An 18,235-nucleotide genomic window follows, 5' to 3' on the forward strand; every position below is an offset into this window, starting at 1 on the left:
ACACATCCAAAGAGTGTTGGGGGGGGTGTTATTTGGCCTCCTTTGTACATTCACCCTTTGTGCCTATCCTAAGTGTTTTTATCAGTTTTCCAGTCATATGTTTCAGTGGTGAATATAAAGCCAACGTGAATATAAGGCCCTCCATTCATTCAGAGACAGGGGCTCCTGCATCCCCGTTCACACCTACCGAGTGCGTTGTTTAAGGCTTGCTGCAGATTCAGGCAGAAATCATTGAATCGATTCACATTTAACGACTGCTTCAAGGATAGTTTTACCACTTTTTGAGACAGAAACTTAATTATAAATTTTCTCTCCACACTTCACAAGAAAACTTTCCGTTCTGAAGCCCGGAAGACAACATTTACCACAACTGATAGAGGCAGCGGTGGCAATCCTGACGCAGGCTCAGACATGATTCCCTCGTGATTTAAAAACCAGCCAGGGTTTTCCTGGGAGGCAGCCGCGGGAGGAGAGCTGCCAGGGACTGCAGCTACGACAAGCGGATCAAATTATCGTATCAACACCGCCTAGCAGTTTGCACTTGAGGCACAGAAAGCTTTTACCGTGCCTGAGGTTTTTACCTCTTTCCAGGCACATGAGCTCCCGCCGCTTCATAATCAAAGCTTTCAGCAACCGACATTGAAATTGGAAGGGTTTTTTTGAAACTTCCTCCATCGAGCACACAAAGTTTAAGTGAGAGAGATGGGATTATTTGAGTAGCGTCACAGATCCACTCCACTACCTCCTGTCCCCGTCCCTCAGCTCGGCAGGAAAGCCCACCAGGCCTCAGGTGCCGCCCGGCATCCGATGCACGCATCCCCTCAAACGGCAAAAGCAGGTATTTTTATGTCGCTGTAATGAGTTTTTTAAGTGCTTTTTATCCAACACTTGGCATTGCAGGTTCCTGATCGTCATGGAGTCTGAACAAAAAGCAGTATGTGTAGGTCTCCCGTAAAATAGCATTTGCTCATCGCATTTGGACTGACACTTTCATTCTTTTTTGGTTTTTTTTTTAAAAAAGATCCTAATTGAAAGCCCTGCAGAGAAGATGTCAAGTTAAATTTATGACAAAGGTAGCTGCTTCTGCAGGCTGGTTTTCAAACTGCCGGCTAGAAATGTGACTGACATGCGTGTCACACGCGTGACAGAAAAAGAGCTCGTTCTGAAGAACTTTTAAAAATCGGTATTTTTATAATCGATCTGAGGTTCGTGAAATAGGAAGACAAAGACACTTTGCTGTTTTTCAGAGCATTTACAGGCCATGTTTCAGAAAATTACTTCCTCGGGAAAATTTCTCTTAAGGACAGCATTTAAGCGCAAGTTTAAGTCCCACTGAGATTTCAACAACATTGAAGGCTGAGTACAGATTTAAATGCTGTGTTAAGAGGGTTGATTTTCTGACAGACTTTCAAAATCCACTGTTCAGGCAATATGCATTTAAATAGGGGTTCACACCTCTAAGCTGTGCAAACATTGCCAGCAATAATGAAGTGCTGGTATGCAGACATTTCTGAACCACAAAGTTACAAAATTTCCTCTTAGCTGAAATTTGTTCACATCCTTGTGTCTGAAATCTTTTTCCCAATACTCATTTTAACAGAAATTAGTAGATTAACATATTTTATCAGCTACTGGAGTTCTACCTTTGATTTTAATTAGGCTTGGGTTAGGTCCTGAAAAAAAGACAGGCTATTTCGACAAATGAATTGAGAAAGTCTTTGTTGTCTTAGAAGTGGTATATAACAGTGATTTGAATGTATATTCATCTGCCCTATTATAGAAATACTTTGAATAGAAAAATCTGTTTTTCCTTGTTTTCAGGAGGAATCACTAAGCCTGAAGAATTTTCTTAAAGAAATCAAAATTATAACAATGTCCTTGTATTTTCGGATGATTTTGTCTTTTTTTCTGCATTTCTTTAAACATTCTGACTAAAAAACACTTCTATTTTCAAAACCTTTATTTTCACAAGTTTCCTCATTTCATCAACACAAATGTTTTCTCCAAAGCCTTTCAGAAAACTCCATTATCATCAGAACTTGAATTTAAAATGAAAAAAGAAAGTAAGTAGTGAAAAGGGTAGAACAGATGGGGGAATAAAATAAACCCCAACAAAATGCAAGTTCTTTCAGCTGTTGCTTAAATATAATAAAGCCTCTAACACCACAAGCAAGGTTTTTCTTTTTCCAGTGCTCTCTCTTTCCTTGCCTTTGAATTTTTTTGCAGTAATTCCTAATATCGCTGCCATAACTTCAGCCACTTGGATACGAAAAATATTGGGAGCCCTAGCATAGGTGGTGCAGGATACCAATTGTGGTGTGCATTGATTAGACTTGCTAAGAGCAGGTTTTACCACCAGACTACTTCTGATGTCAGGTTCTTTAGTCATTGTTATTTTCATCATATATTCAAATTCCATTATTAGGAGTATTTGCTCTATCTAGCCTTAGATGTCTAACATGGCTGCCTAAATTAGGAGGCTAGTCTCATTAGGCTTTTCAACAGTGAGTGGAGAGAATCATAGAATCATAGAATCATTAAGGTTGGAAGAGACCTCTAAGATCATCGAGTCCAACCGTCAACCCAACACCACCATGCCCACTAAACCATGTCCCTAAGCACCTCATCTACACGTCTTTTAAATACTTCCAGGGACGGGGACTCAACCACTTCCCTGGGCAGCCTGTTCCAATGTTTAACCACTCTTTCAGTAAAGAAATTTTTCCTCATGTCCAAAGGTGGAGAGAGACAGACTCTTTCACAGTCTGGGAGTTAATTTCCACATCCATCGTCAGTTATGGTCATACGTGCTGTCTAATGTCAGGAAGACAGCACACCCGTTTATTTGGGACCTTTATTTCCTCTTCTAGTCACCAAAAGGAGAGGAAGGCCACCAAGATTCAGAAAGCATAGAAGGAGAAGCCTCAGTGTTGACATGAGCATTCATACACAGCCACTAGTCTGCACTAGAAGAAGTAGGTATAATAGATGGACACAAATGTTGAATGTGAGTTATTTTATGTGCGGGTAATTATATCGATACGTGAAAAAGAGCAGCCCAGCCTAGATGGTGAATGTGGAAAGCTGGACCTTCAATAAACTTACAGGATCTAGCGCTCTATTTCTCAGGTGAAAGCAGGGAACGCAAGATAACCATCTTCCTATGTGAGTACTGTACCACCCAGGCTCAAGGCATCCCTTCTGCAGGATCTGTATCTCCCCTGGGCTGTGCGGTCCCGCTGTGACCACTTCAGGGAAGGTGTGTTTCAGGGCTGCTGGATCCTCAAGCACAGCCTGGTGCTGCTGGAAAATTGTTTTTAAATCCTAACGCATTGTTGGAGTGTTGTAACAGGACCACAACCATGCTAAATGTATTCAGTGGGTGACATTAACAAATGTGACTGTTCCAGATATAGCATGGTAGGTGTCATACCGCGCTCTTTTGATAGTTTAACACAGGGGAAAAACTACAATAAAAGGTAGTAACAAGAGGCTGCATCATTATACCTGATACCAGGAGTACGCCTGATCTGATGGATCAGCGAGAACAGTGATAATCTTGGCCTTGGGGGCCAGAGAAGGTGCTCGTTTGGGAGCTTTCTCAGAATAGAAATAATTGGCATTTTTCTCAAAGAAGAAATGACTTGTTGCACTGACTGGAATGTGGAAAAATTCCAGGTACCTGGACAAGTGAGAGAGAGAAATATGGATTAAAAAGCAGAGTTATTCTAATCCTGAAACTATTAAATATAAATATTTCTATTTATTTATTATAGGTAGGATGTATCCCCAGGATATATTTATCTGTGCGTGTAAATGATGAACATTAACTGAAATTAGACTGTAAGGATCTAAAGCCACTAGGACTGTGTTTACAGAGAAACCTTCAAGCAAATATATGTTACTGGTATTGTCACTATTTTATAGCAAAGCAAGGTGAAAAGCAGATATCCAGCTTTCCACTCCAGTGCTAGTAGAACTACTATGCTGTGCTTCCTCCCAGGAGAGCCCAAAGTAATCAATTTATTTATCAGAGAAAAAATATTTGAAATTTTACAATTTCCTTAACATTGATTCCTGCTCACTGATGAGCTCTAAAGAGCCCTGATTTACATCACATCCAGTTAATACTACCAGTTCATTTATAGTCTACACCCAGAGTAGCTTATGACTTCATCCACGTATAGTCACAGAAGCACTGATAAAATTAGATATTTATGAAGTTCAGGTACTAATTATTGGAGACTGGGCTGGCTGAATGATGCCTTTTATCTGCAGGGTACTGCAGCTAGACAAGTCTAATCTGTTAAGCTTCAAAATTCAAGCGAGGGGTTCCAATCACAAACTAGCCCACTTCTCCCAGACCAGACAAAAAAAAAAAAAAAAAAAGAGGAAAAAAACCCACAAGTCTTCAGCTAATAGCTGACTGACCGAGACCGACCTGTTTCCTACTGCTGATGCTCAATGTTTTCATGACGTTGTGGAAGCACTCGTCCTCCTCGCTTGTCACCTCCTACCCTCAAATACGTACACACAAAGGCTTGCTGTTCCTAAGAAGTAAGAAGCATCTTTGGATGCGGCAATGATTTGGTTTGCTTGTTTAAGGGATGCCTCCCTCCTGCTTGCACAATTCCGACAACAGCGTCTAACTATTGCTGCTCCCCTAGCTGATGGGCAGCCCGAGCGATGGGTGCCTGGTTCCTCGCTATTTCGGGCCTCTGGTTGACTTCTGACAAGAAACTGCTGGTGAGGCAGTTCCTGTGATCGGAATCCTCAAGCTAATCCCAACAGCTCCATTCTGTCTTATATGTTTGTCATGAAATAAACATCATTGGTATCTGAAATGGAGCCACGAACAGCTGCGCTAATTATGCCAAACCAGCACCTTTATTTAATCACCCTTTTTATCATTATTAACTAACTCGCAAATTGAGTATTTACACAACACATTAAAAAAATGCAGAGCATACATATCTCAAAAAACTCTGCGCCTGCCTAGAAACCATTACCACCCATGGACTGTATAGTTGATAAGAAAAATGCAGTTAAGATAACCTGATTGCGTAAAGTGCCCGACAAGCATTCTCTCTCAAGCATTTTTTTCTTTAATTTATGGAATAATTACACTTGCTAGTGGAGCAGTTTTACTTACAGCTTCATTACTGCATAGTATTAATTGTAATTTTATAATACAGTTTAGTACATTCTTCCTTCATATATTGACTTACAATATTTTGACTCAATACAAAAATTCTCCCCTCACACCACTTCACTTCAGTAATTCTCAGATTTAGTACTTTTGATAAATACACGATTTTCAATATGTTAGTTCATTTTGCACATTTTGGTGACCTTCTGTGAGAACCAAAGGCTCTGGATCTTGCAGAATACATCCTTTAGAGTAATTTTCATAATAGCTGTGTGATTAAGCACTGCTTTTTCCTGTAAAAATCACCAAAGGCTTTCAATGCCTTTGACACAAATAGCTCCTGCTATTTGAGGTATTGACAAAACACATAATAACCATACCTGGTTGCTATGGCAGGAAAATCTGAACTCTTGGGTATAAAGGATTTGGTGTGGCAAAAAGGTGGGCGTTAAATGGGAAAGGAAAGCTATCTCAGCTAGTATGAACTTGCAGGATTTAAAGGAGGAGTGGGTACTTACGTAGTAAATGGCAGGACCATTCAATTACTGTAGGGTATGTATGAAAGAAACAGCAGCTGTTCTGAAGCAGATACAAGCTAACGTTCAATCACTAAAGTTTAGGGGGAAACATCTCTTTCCATACATTAAACCATTAACTACAGTCCTCCTGGACTTTTTTTGGTACAGCCTCTGAAATAAGTCAATGAAGATCATTATAGCCGATGCTACACTGAAATATCTACCTCTGCAGTCAGACTCGCTATGGCAGTTTCTATTCATGCAAAAGACATGCACGTCCTCAAAGCAGAGACATTGGAGAAATTCAATAGTAATAAAGGAAAAATAGTGCTTCTCCCAAAACGGAGTTATATGAAACCAAAGGGATTTGAACAGTGTTCCTGACAGAGGCTGCTATCAACTTGTAATCCCCAAAATGAAAAATACAGATGGGGGTGATGGTAGAGAAACGTGGCCACAAGCATCTTCAATAGCATCTTGTACCTATTTACGCTAGAGAACAATCCTTCTCATTTTGATGTAGACAGAGAGCACTATTTGTCTCATTAGCATAAAGACAAAAGAAAAAAAAAACAGATGCAAAAACGTGCAGTATTTATCAATTTGCTACATTTAAGTCGTTTTCTTACCAGCCGATGCCCTTACATTAGTTATCCCCATCAAAAAACCTGCAGTTTTCCAAAGGGTCTTGATCCATGGATATTACCAGCAATTGAAGAATGGATCATTAAGAACCAGCCCAGAATAGCAGCACCTTTTGAAAACAAAAAACAAACCAAGTCAGTCTCAAGAAACAAGAACAACACATTTATTCTGTTTTTCCTTAAACGTAATTGTTCTGACATTCATGATGGAAAATCCATGGTCTGAACATATAAACCATCTATGTCAAAATTTTACTCCAAATAGTTTAAACTATTAACGTGAACAAGATGTTAAACCTCTAATTTTCACCGCTTACCTTGCTTGTTTTCCTTCTCCTTTGTTTTGACCCTCAAGATAATGAGCGAAATCAATTTCACTTTTGCTATGAGAGCTAGTGCTCCTTTTTTATCATATTCATATCATAAACAATAGAGCCTACCAATACAATACTTGGATACATTCAAAATATATAACAATTAAGAGAGTGGCACATTTTAATCTTGGAAGCACTGAAGTGGCGCGGAATATCATACATTATTCTATGAGAGGCTTTATCAGAACATAAGTTTTAGAGTAGATTTCGCTTATTATTATCAAAACATGCACACTACTAAAGAAATTCCTCCTCCAGTAATCCAACGATGGTACCTCATAGCTCTCTAGGAGGAAAACACGACTGTTTTCTACGTATCAGTGAGACTATACTAACTCCTTTGCCAAATTCAACGCTTAAAAAAATCTTTTAAAACATATTTACATCCTACGCAGTTAAATTCCCTTCCCACATGTTTCTTAGCAGTTTTCTGAGGCCCTATTACAAGAATTTCGAGTAATCGATCACAACTCTCTGCTTTGACCAGATGTCTTTTACCACTGCCTGGATCCTAACAGAAAAATACTATATTGCAGGTGAACAGCTTTCCAATCTCAAAAATGCTGAATTTCTTCCTGTAGAAACTCTTCACTTCCACCTGCTCAGTGCTGTAATACTGCTCAGCCTCGAAGCTGACACCCTTCTGGTAGGCCCCTTTTGTCCGAGTCATAATGAAAAAGATGCTGAGTAACTTTTGCCTTTTCTCCCCACAATTTAAGTTGTTCAATTACAACTATTCAAATTATTTCAAATAGCTTTTGTCAGTATGAATTTTGTTTCTCTAACGAGAAAGATCAGCCATTCCTTTCCTAAGTGCTTGATGAAAAATAGTCACAAATTGAAAAATGCATTCAGTATGATTCCTGCCAAACAGAAATATCTTCAAGCGAAATACTTTCACAACGAATGTCATATTGCTGTAATCTCAGTTAGAGATTTAGGCAAGAGTAATTCCAAAAAATTTTAATGGGTATAGATGTCCAGGAAACAACATGATCTTACATACACTTTTCCAGACAGAGCTGCCTGGTATTCTCATCTCTAGCTGAGAGAATCAGAGTAGCTGCAGGACTAGGACTCTGAGACACTGACTACTCCTAAAACAATAATACTTGCAGTTTCAGGTTGGTCCACTTCTGAAAAAAGATGGATAGGTTCACAGAGGTGTATAAACCCCAGCTGGTCATTGCCACAGCTGGACAAACAGGTCACGAAGATGCTGATCTCCAATACACTGACAGGTTTGGGCTCACTGTAATGCTTTCAGATCGTGACAACACGTGGAAGGAAATGAAGAATTAACTGAGGGAACTCTCCTACTACTCTAAACTTGGTTAGTCAAGAACTAATGAGAAAATGCCTTTGCAAGACTTAAAAAGTGCTCTCACGATTTATAAATTGTTCCTGTTAACTTTGCATAACAGTGTTCACTAATAACCTTCTCATCTCTGAAAAACTACATAAACATCGCTGCAAAAAAGCAATTAAAACAAGTAATCCGAAGTGGCATAACACTTAAAATGTTTATAGAATCATATTTGACAAATACTTAGAATTTGAAACTAGTATTCGTTCTTAACGTCCCAACCTGCATTTATTTTTAGCATAAATGTAGTTCAGCTGACTTAAGCAGAATAATTTATTACGCTAGACTTGCACTTAACTATCTTTAGGGCCAACATAACCCTATTAGACGTAATTATTCCAGCATTATATTCATGGAAACCCTAGCATACAGCACACTTCAGATGTAATTTTAAGACCACCATCTTTCTTAAAGATTTTCCAAATTACAGCACAGTACAATGAAAACTAAAAATATAATAAATGCCCTTACAATCAAGCAGGTCTTCATTTTCCCTCAGATTTATAATAAAAGTCTCCCTCTACAGTTCAGTGCTCCAGATGCTAACCTGGAACGTGGAAATCTCGATTCATATCTCCGCTCCAGTGGGACTTTAGGCTAATAACTTTGTATCTCCATGTCTTAAGTACCCCTTCTGTAAAAAGGGGGTAAAAATGCTTCCAAGGAACTGTTATGTTGTCGACTGGTTGGATACTTCAGGTGCATTTACATAAGTGGCTTCCGTGATGTGATAATAATAAGGGAAATCACGGATTATAATGCATTCCATTTCACTATCGTTAATTTTATTGAGTCCAGTTTAGCGGATTTACTTCTCTTCACACTGTTATCTTAGCACTTCACAATAGAGTATGAACTGTGAAGTTAATTAATAATTTAATTAATATTCCCTTTACTTTTTTACAGGATTGTTAAGAAAAATGTAAAGGAAAGACTAAATCTAGCAGCTGATCTTGCGATACTAGAACGAGTCCGCTTCCTGAGTAAGGCGTTCATCATTGTCTTTTGTTTTATTCTTCTGTTCATTTAGTTAGTTTCGTTCCCCTTTGTACATTTCAACTTATTGTAAAATTGCTGTACACTTACGATATTTTCTAGAGAAAAAATAATATGGCTGTGCAATTAATATTACTAAAATACAACTGGGGATAAATTAAGTATGCCCTCGAACTGCTAATATCAGCTATTTCCTAATATTTGAGACACTGACTGTTGATATGGGTTTAATTGAGTCCATTTGGATAATATGTATACTCTTGTACATAAAGACACACCTTCCTCAATTAGCTTAATATGTGTTATACCAACTATAACTATGTCTGCAGGGAAAATACATTACTAAAGTTGTTATTTAATAATTAATCAGATTCTAATCACATTTTTTGTGTTTCCAGCCAGCTCAAGCATTTATGTTTTTCAATATTTACCAAGTAATTACATTTTTATATAGAAAGTCCCAGTAGAAAAAAATGCTGAAAATGTATACAGACACAAGCCCGTTATTTTTCACCATTCCACTTAATAATTCTCTCTTCTTGCTTTATTTTTGCATTGCATAGAATCTGTCAGTTTGGGTGAGTGTTTTCAAGAGCATATCTATGGCTTAGAACATACAACTCTCATTTTCAAAATCTGCCTAGATGTCTTTTAATTTCGGAGTACAATTTGCATTTGCCATTTTAAATGACAACTCCTATTTTTAGGTCTCCAACGTGCTTTAAACCGTTTTAACCTCACTACCTCAGAATATTATTTTTTTCCCCTGTTCTTCCTCTCTTCAACATAAATTTTAGAAGTCTGCTATTTCTTTGAATTCATTAGACCTAGCTTCTTCAGATAGCTACGTGCACTCTTAACATTAAATGCATACTTGTTATCCTGGTGCTATGCCTCACTGAAAATAGGCATAGTTAATGAAGTGGAACAGAACGAGATCAATAAAACATCTCTGTGTTGTTAGTAGAATACCTCATGTACTGTGCATATATGTTGTACATAAAGCAGCACTGTAAAAGATGAAAACTACTTTCCAATTGTCTCAAATAGACATCAATCACTTTGTTTTATATAATCATTTTCACTTGATGTGAGACCAGCCAATACCGATGCTAAGCACACAGCCAAGAAACAGAGAAAGACGGATGCACGTTATAAATATTAACTAACACATTTTTAGGCTATAAACTCGCTTTGTATCCTTCTCTTACTGAAGGGTTAATTCTCCAACTTAAGAACTGTACACATCCCATCTCATAACGGTTCTCCTTCCAGCTAGCTGTTTTCTCACCTCATGATACCTCTGCCCAAGCTTCTTCCTGTAAGACACCAAGCTGAATCTCATCCAGAATGACTTTGCTATGTGCCCGTGATTGTAACAATATTTCAGAATATTGTTGAAAGTCCCCTGAAACGGCTAATTAATCTTGTCTTTTTCCTGAAAACTTCAGCAGCATGCAAAATTGTTTGGTGAAATCAGGATCACGGTGGAAGAGAGATGTGTCTGGAGTTGACCTTTTTGGTGAATAAATTACAAACAAAACAACCGTTCTTCCAAGGCTTGTGGCATTAATCTGCTGTTAGTATATGCCCCTGTGTATTCAGCTTTCTGCACAGCAGAAACGAGAAGGCACATTACGCTCCTCCTCAAGGCAAAGTGATCATCTCCTCTGGGAGGATTTTTTCAGGCTGGCAGAGGGGAGACATCACGTGCTTAAATCAGGAAAGAAACAAGGAGGAAGGAACATTACTATTAGTCTAAAAAGCTTCCAAATCTTTGGTAGAAGGCGGCATATGTAAGTTGACTAAACTGAAGCTAAACGCCAGATTATTTCTACACACAGACCTTTTTATTCTTCATTGATTCTAACTGTATTTTTGGAGACATGTTTTAATAGAAACAAACTGTTCTTTGGGAAAGTTCTGCAAAACAACAGACACAATGGGCTTGATCTCAAACAGCAAGAATACATATATTTTCTTTTTTTTTCTTCATCAACTTGGGTTTTCATTCTGCTTTGTACCTTTCTGTTTACTTGTCTGTTTCTGCACTTTGAATTCTCATATTTTAGCTTGCATCTGAATTCAGCTTCCAGGGGATCCCAAGAAAGTGACTCCTAAATTCTCTTTCTCTAAATGACAAAAAACTCTCAATGATTTCTGTTCCCAACCCATGGCACCATTTGAGAACAATGTCATTCTCAAACTATAGAACTTTTTCTCCCCAAAGACATGAGACCATGGTAAGAATCAACCAAAATTGTATGTTACCTCTGCCTGTTTAGAATCATGCTGGTTGTACGTTTTACCCTCACTGCTTTTCAGGACCTTGGGAAAAGACAAAATAATTTTTCTGAATCTTGTAATTAGAGAATTTATACCTTATCTATGCAGATATATTAAAGAAGTATGTCGTCACGTTTCATATGAATTTTTTCTCTCTCCCACGAGCCTCTGGTACACAGAAAGTATGCAAGTGTGAACTCCAGAAATTCATAATGATGAGAAAGGAAGGCTGGCTTTGCCATAAATGAATATCAGAGGCAAACTTATCACCTGTCTCAGCAAAGTAGGCCTGTGTGTGCTCTTTTTGTCCTCCTCCAGAAGTGTTCTCCTAGTTTAGCACCTTCCGTGTTTCATTTCCCAGGTTTGCTATCTGTAGCCTCGTTTGTAAGTATACACAGCATCTGATGCTTCAGCTGATGTTGCAAAACGCTGCAAGCAGCTGATGCCCTCTACGTTCACATACATTCGAAGAATGTAAAAAGACAACACTTCTGGAGATGAATCTTTTTGTACCTCATCGCGTACACCTGAAATCTCACAGGGCTCTACCTAACACGTTAGATAGCATTTGTTAAGTTTAGAGGGGCAGTTGTTACTCAGTAAGAAACTTGTTTTGGAGTTTCTCAGTAAGATCAAATACACGTCTCTCTCATGTCCAGACTTCAAGCAGACAGGAGGTTTTCAGAAGCTCATTACATTTGGAAGCATTTATTCTGCTGAAAACAAATGAGGTTTAAGATCCAAAATCAGTTCTAGTTTGAAGGTCATTGCCCAGGTTTGTCACCTCTCAAAGGCCTTCCCGGAATCCATAAAATAGCAGCTTTTCTAGATGTTTTCTGAGAAGAATACAATAAATTAACACTTGGTACAAGTCAGCACTTTCCCAGATGGCTTATCATAATATTTAAATCATTGCAGCGAGTCTCCCTTTTCCCATCTAAGGCAAAACAGTAGAATGGAATTGGGATGAGCAATATAAGCGTATTGAAAAGCAAAGAAATGTTTTTTGGTGAGATTTTACTACGAAGCAAACATTTAACAACTCATAACTGATGAAATCACTGAAGCGTGCTATTAATCATCGCCTCCTAGTACGATTGCTTTCCTGAAGTACCGCCTCAGGACCGCAAAGCCCATAGACAAAACACTGGAAGTACAAAAGAACTGCTGTAAATGGAGTCTTCAAATAAATACCCAGATTGCACTTGATAGCCAAATTTAAAAGCTCACTTGCATCCTGTAAATATATGCATTTCCAAGTGTAATGGAGATGTCTTTTCAAATAACGGCTGTGTGTATAAAACAATAATTGCAAAGCATAGCACTCTAACATCCTTTGTGAAATCAAAGCTAACAAGTTATAAAGAGACTGAAACTTCCTACCCTCCATCCCACGAGCCCACAGGAATAAGATGCATTAAGAAATGTTATTAAACCAATCAATCCAGGACCTAAGACTTATATGAATCAAAAATAAGCTTTGTTCCTGCATGCTGTAACACCCTATATGTCCTTTAAATTAACTTTTAAATCACAAAAATACACTATCTTGGATCTGGTCTCCAGAGCAAAGCTTTATAAAAGAAGACTCAAGGTAGTTATTAATTAAGTAAAACTTGCACAAAAGGAGAAACAGATGGTAACCAGCTGCGTTTTGACACTGGCCACTTTCTCTGTGGCGAATTTGCTCAGAAGAATCACAGTGGAGCATGAAAGGATGCATCACAAACTCCCAGCACAGTGACTAATTGAAAACTACCTTTTGAAAGAATGGCCACTATACGCACTAGATTTTTCTTACTAGTACCTGGTTTTTCTTTGGTTTTCTGAGTTTTTTTTAAAAGAATGATAGTCTTCAGAGACAGCATACTACAAAGGTATGTGAAAGTAGTAGGGCTACAATAAATCCTTAAGAGAAATTTTGCTGTGGAAGAGCACTACGTTGTAGGACATGAAAGACAGGCAGCTTCTCAGATGCTGCACAAAGCTTGAATTATTTAGACCAGATGAAATACTCTAAAAAATTGATTAGACGAGAAGTATTAAGGCCAGGGACAATACAGATGCAGGAAGATGGTTATTAACTCTCTTTCACTCTTAATCACTGGCAAAGAATAACTTCTGTTACTCTGTTATTGACTTCTGTTGAGACACTTCCCATTCATTAATTCAGAAATCTCACAACTGTTACCAAGAGCAACAAATATACCTCTATATGTCGTACAGCATCACCTAGACAGGTTGTACCGAAGGTCTCATCAAGCTGGTTTGCCTTCAGTGGAAAGCTGCTTCTCTCCATACTGGAACACACTTAGCTGTGTTTCTATGAATATCTTTTTACAGTAATATCTTCTCATGGGTTGCAATTTAAGACATTAACAAGAAAAACAAGACCCCTGAGCCAGATTCTGCTGTCGCTCGTGCTACTGTCTCTCATATTTTGCACTCGGGTAGCTCAAAGGCTGCAGCAGCTTTCGCATCCGATCCCTTCTCACCACAGAGTAAATGGCTTCAAGTCTCTTTTGCTAAAGCTCTGCGTAAGGGAATGAATGAAGCAACTCCTGCAAAGGCAATACTTTTCTCTTGAACAGGAGGGCTGAGAGCGATTACATAGAGATTTAGCAGGGCTCCGCCAACATATAAGTCACCAAAAGAAATAATCTTCACTAGGTGATATATGGTTGGGATATAACACTCCTTATACTCCAGGCACTTTTGTAAGGTAGTGTAATTATGCACTGGCCCAGTCTCAAAGCCTCACTCTAAGCCTCATGCTGCTGCAACAGAGCAGACTTGAGCCTATCGATTAGATACCTATTTATGTTATAAAGGTATTTTACTATATAAAGTCAATTTTTTTTTAAAATCCTATTTCTCTGCGGGGAAAAAAAATCTATTTAATATATTTTAACTTAAATAAAATCACCAATTTGAGAAAAATTAAGTAATATGTCTCATAAAATCATAAAATGCAATTTTAAGCTACAGTGAGCTGAATAAAATATGGAATAGGAGCTTGCATTTTTTATTAGAGTTCATTAATCTTGTTAATGACTTATTGAATACCTTTGAATCACTACGCATGATAAAAATTGATCCCAGTGGCTACACTGTTGTATGCTTTAGCAACCTCTTTCAACAGCTGTGTTTAACTGACAGTGTTTCTCCAGTCCATTCTCTGCAACATTGCAGCAGATGTGATTTATGGCTGGAAACCATTTAAAAGGTCTAACATTGTTCTGAACTGAACATCAATATTTACTTTTTTCCCCCTACATGGATAAGGGGAGTTCATGGACACTCAGCAATAGAATAATTTGCCTATAAATGCAAGCTATAAGCTTTGCTTTCTCTATTTTGCCGTCCTGAATTTGGCTGCAATTCTACTTTAGATGTAGAACTTTTCAATAAATCTTACATATAACAAGAGAATCTCTGTCCCAAGTTAAAAAGTTTGAACACACACCGTATTTCACTAAGGGTATCCAGCGATGCAGAAGGACCCTTCAATTAGCTCCTTGCAGAAGAAAGGTTTGATTCGAAGCGCTGCCTTGGCCTGGTTGTGGCTTTGCGCCTTCCCTACCGAAACTACCTTGCAGCCTCCAAAATGGATCCGCACGTGTACGTTAAGCACAAATCCAAAGGATGCCACCTGGGATGAATTAACATGCCTTCCGTGATAAAGCTTTATGACATCCTAACCCATACCAGCTTACAGCACCTCAACCACACTCTTCCAAAGAAAGTATCCCCAAGTTCCACAAAACCACGCTGAAATAAATGCCATTCTACGGTGTTTGTGCATTTTGTGCAGACAGCGGTAAAGTATTTGATGTGCTGTAATGTAAAAAGGAGAAGGGTCACATTAGAGTCCACATTCTCCTGTATTATGGACACATAAAATATAATCTAACACAATAAATACAAGCCTGAAAGAAGCAATACCTACAATATAAACACAAATCCTGGAGGGAGGGCTGTATAATGTAGCCAGCATTCCATACTAATGTAAACCACTCCGAAAAGCAGACAGACACAATAAATCTGACTTTAAATGAAGGAGAAAAAGCTGAGGTAGGATTACGGGCTTTTAATGCTTTTGTTGTCCAACCTGTCATACACACATATTTGTTTCTTTTGAATAAAGTTTACTGGTTGAATAGTAGAAGTGAACATACCTGTCCGTTTATTATTCCTTGTTTAAATGAAACTTAGAGATATTTAGGGACAACCTGGATACAATGAAACACAAATGAGGGTACATAGTACACATTAAAATGAATTATTTCAAGCCATATTTCTAAGTGAAACAGAAGTAATTGACAGTATCATTAAATACTACTATCAACTCACAATTTTAGGAGAAGGAAAAAGGAGGACCGGGAGAACAATTTTCTCCTAAAAAAGGACAAAATTTGTAATAATGACAAAACCAAACTACTTCAGATAATATATCGCTACAAGAAATACACTATTAACTGTATCATAATGCATTTAACGCCAGTAATGATTAGATAAACAGCACTTTTGGTTTATATTTAAAAAAAAAAAGTGTATTTATTACAACTGAAAGCTATATCCTATAAAATGTGATTCTTTTATTAAGCAAGGCATTGGTCTTTATAGCTTTGTCATACCAACTATGAAGTATCCTTTTATGCAAAGTTTTTGGATTTCTCTAAATTCTCCAAGCTGATTCCCATTCCCTTAGTTGGGCAAAGTCTTCTTTCAATTCACGGACTTTCCCCAGATGTATGTTACCGAAAATGAAACAAGAAATCGGTTCCATCTAATTTCTCTCACAAACCCATTTATCATTCATACTCTCATTTATCGCGTTCCTAGAGCACCCAAGAATTAAATAACTAAAGATGGCAATTAATAATTAAAACATCCAGGTAGATTTAATAGGAAATTAACTTTTTTATCTCAGAGCTTTCTACCTCACTACTGCAGTTTTTGTAGGGCTTTTTCCCATTGATGTTTTTGCTTATAGAAGTCGAGAATCCTGACAAAACGTTAAAGGCAGTGATATGCTTGCTAAAGCAGTTCACTGGAAAGTATGCCATGCCAATTTATTTGTAGGTGACCCTACCAGCAGAAATAAATACACTCACTTATTTTAGAAATACAGGAATAAATAAAATATTTGCAAGAGTAGCCTAAGTGGATGTGATGGAAACAAGAAAATGCTGCACACTTGTTACAATTGTTTGAGAGGGAGGATTCACATTTTGCTAAAATACTGCATTTTATGTTCTTGAGATTAATCCTATTACTCTTTGGCTGGAATCCCGATGCTGCTCCCATTTAGCGGACAGCACATTTAATCATATTTTTATATGGCTCATAAAGCAGAGGAAGGCTCTTCTATGTATGTCGCAAAGTCTCTCGTATGTTTGTCACAGCTCCCTGTACAGGAGATGGAAGCTGCTGCTTTGGACTAAAAGCATTTTCCAGCTGGCGAATAGTTGCAGGCTGCAGCGTGTGGCAAGCTTTCCCCCTCGTACGGGGTTACTAGTAGGAATGATTACAGTGCTGTAATAGATTAGCTCGTTTGGTTTACATTATTACACATGATGAGCACTGTATAAATCCTTTATACAAGTTATTGCTTTAATCTTTGATATTTCAGGTGGCATGATTAATCTCCTTCAGAGAAAATGAAAATGGTCGCAGTTCCGCTCCCTTCATTTCTTGCTTGTACAAGCCAGGCTGTCATTATGGTTTAGCAGTACTGTCATTCAGGGGATCATGTACTTTGTTTTTCAGATCTTTCTCTGCTGAAGATGGAAAGCATAATGGATATTTACAAAATGAAGAAACTCCAAGAAGTCTGTTAATGTACTTAGATATATTTTCTTTTCTTTACAGTTAGCTTTGCTGCTAGTCGTATTTCTTTTTACTAAAAGTAGATGACCTCTTATTTATTCTCTTCTTGCCCTTCCACTTTAAATTCTCCATTATCCTCCATTCCGAACTGTACACAACTCCACCTGTGTTTCTGCCATGTCCAGCAGATCTCGTCATCCCACCTGAGAGTCCTCAAGTAATTGCAAGCTTCCCCTTAGTACCATGTTAAATAATGCCACTAAGCATTCTTTACTTTAAAAAAAAAAAATGCTCCTAAAAATATTTTGCTACTCTTGAAAAGCAAGTTTCCTGGAATTTTATCTTCCTTACAGATTAAGGAAAATCACTCTAGCTTATCACATAAAGTTCTGCCATTTCCATTTTGAAAATGGAAACTCTCCGAGATAGATACAGAGATCTATTACCTATTAGATTTGCTATTACTCCCTGGTACTTTGTACCATACATGATACACTGATATTTATTGCTAGTATAAGGGGATACATTTGGAATATTTACTGTGTTAAGAACAATGACAAAGAAAAGTTCCCCAACCTGAATGCTTTCCTCTAGTTCTTCTGACCAGCAGGATGAGCTTTGGAGGATAAGCACATGTAAGATGGCCATGGGTTCATCAGGGGAGCACCTGTAAAGACAGCAGCAATACGAATTCACAAACACATGAATATAGGCCCAGATCAGTCTATAGACATAATTTCTAACTCGCTCAGGAACTCAGCAGGTTTTATTTTTAAATGGATGGTCCAGATTTCATGTCCACCACAAAGAGTTGCCCAGTTACCCGTGCTCAGGCTAGATTCACCGCTGGAGGTGCAGAGGGCTTCACCATGTACCCAGCAGACAAGTTATACCAGGGAGACGACTCACCCCGGCATGGAATAGGCACTGCACGGCTGCTAGCGTTCCCCAAGGAGTCCCATCGGGAGGAAGCAACTTCAGCTTTTGCCTGAAGCTCTATGCCTGAAACCACCCAGAGCCCTCAAACCGTCGTTTGCTTACACAAGTTTCAGATGGCATGCATGCGCTGG

The 18,235-nt window shown here is 38.2% G+C and overlaps 1 protein-coding gene across 1 annotated transcript in view; it reads right to left on the reverse strand.

The window, feature by feature from the left end:
* LOC103926126 overlaps nucleotides 1-18,235 on the reverse strand; it is a 176,849-nt gene that overhangs the window by 6,989 nt on the left and 151,625 nt on the right. The window contains 5 exon segments of the mRNA XM_009334940.1: nucleotides 3,147-3,300; nucleotides 3,508-3,682; nucleotides 6,297-6,334; nucleotides 6,336-6,421; nucleotides 17,612-17,832. Of these exon segments, the coding sequence (XP_009333215.1) occupies nucleotides 3,147-3,300; nucleotides 3,508-3,682; nucleotides 6,297-6,334; nucleotides 6,336-6,421; nucleotides 17,612-17,832 (674 nt within the window).

Source organism: Pygoscelis adeliae, unplaced genomic scaffold, assembly GCF_000699105.1.
Source record: "Pygoscelis adeliae isolate BGI_AS28 unplaced genomic scaffold, ASM69910v1 Scaffold31, whole genome shotgun sequence".
Classification (NCBI taxonomy): domain Eukaryota; kingdom Metazoa; phylum Chordata; class Aves; order Sphenisciformes; family Spheniscidae; genus Pygoscelis; species Pygoscelis adeliae.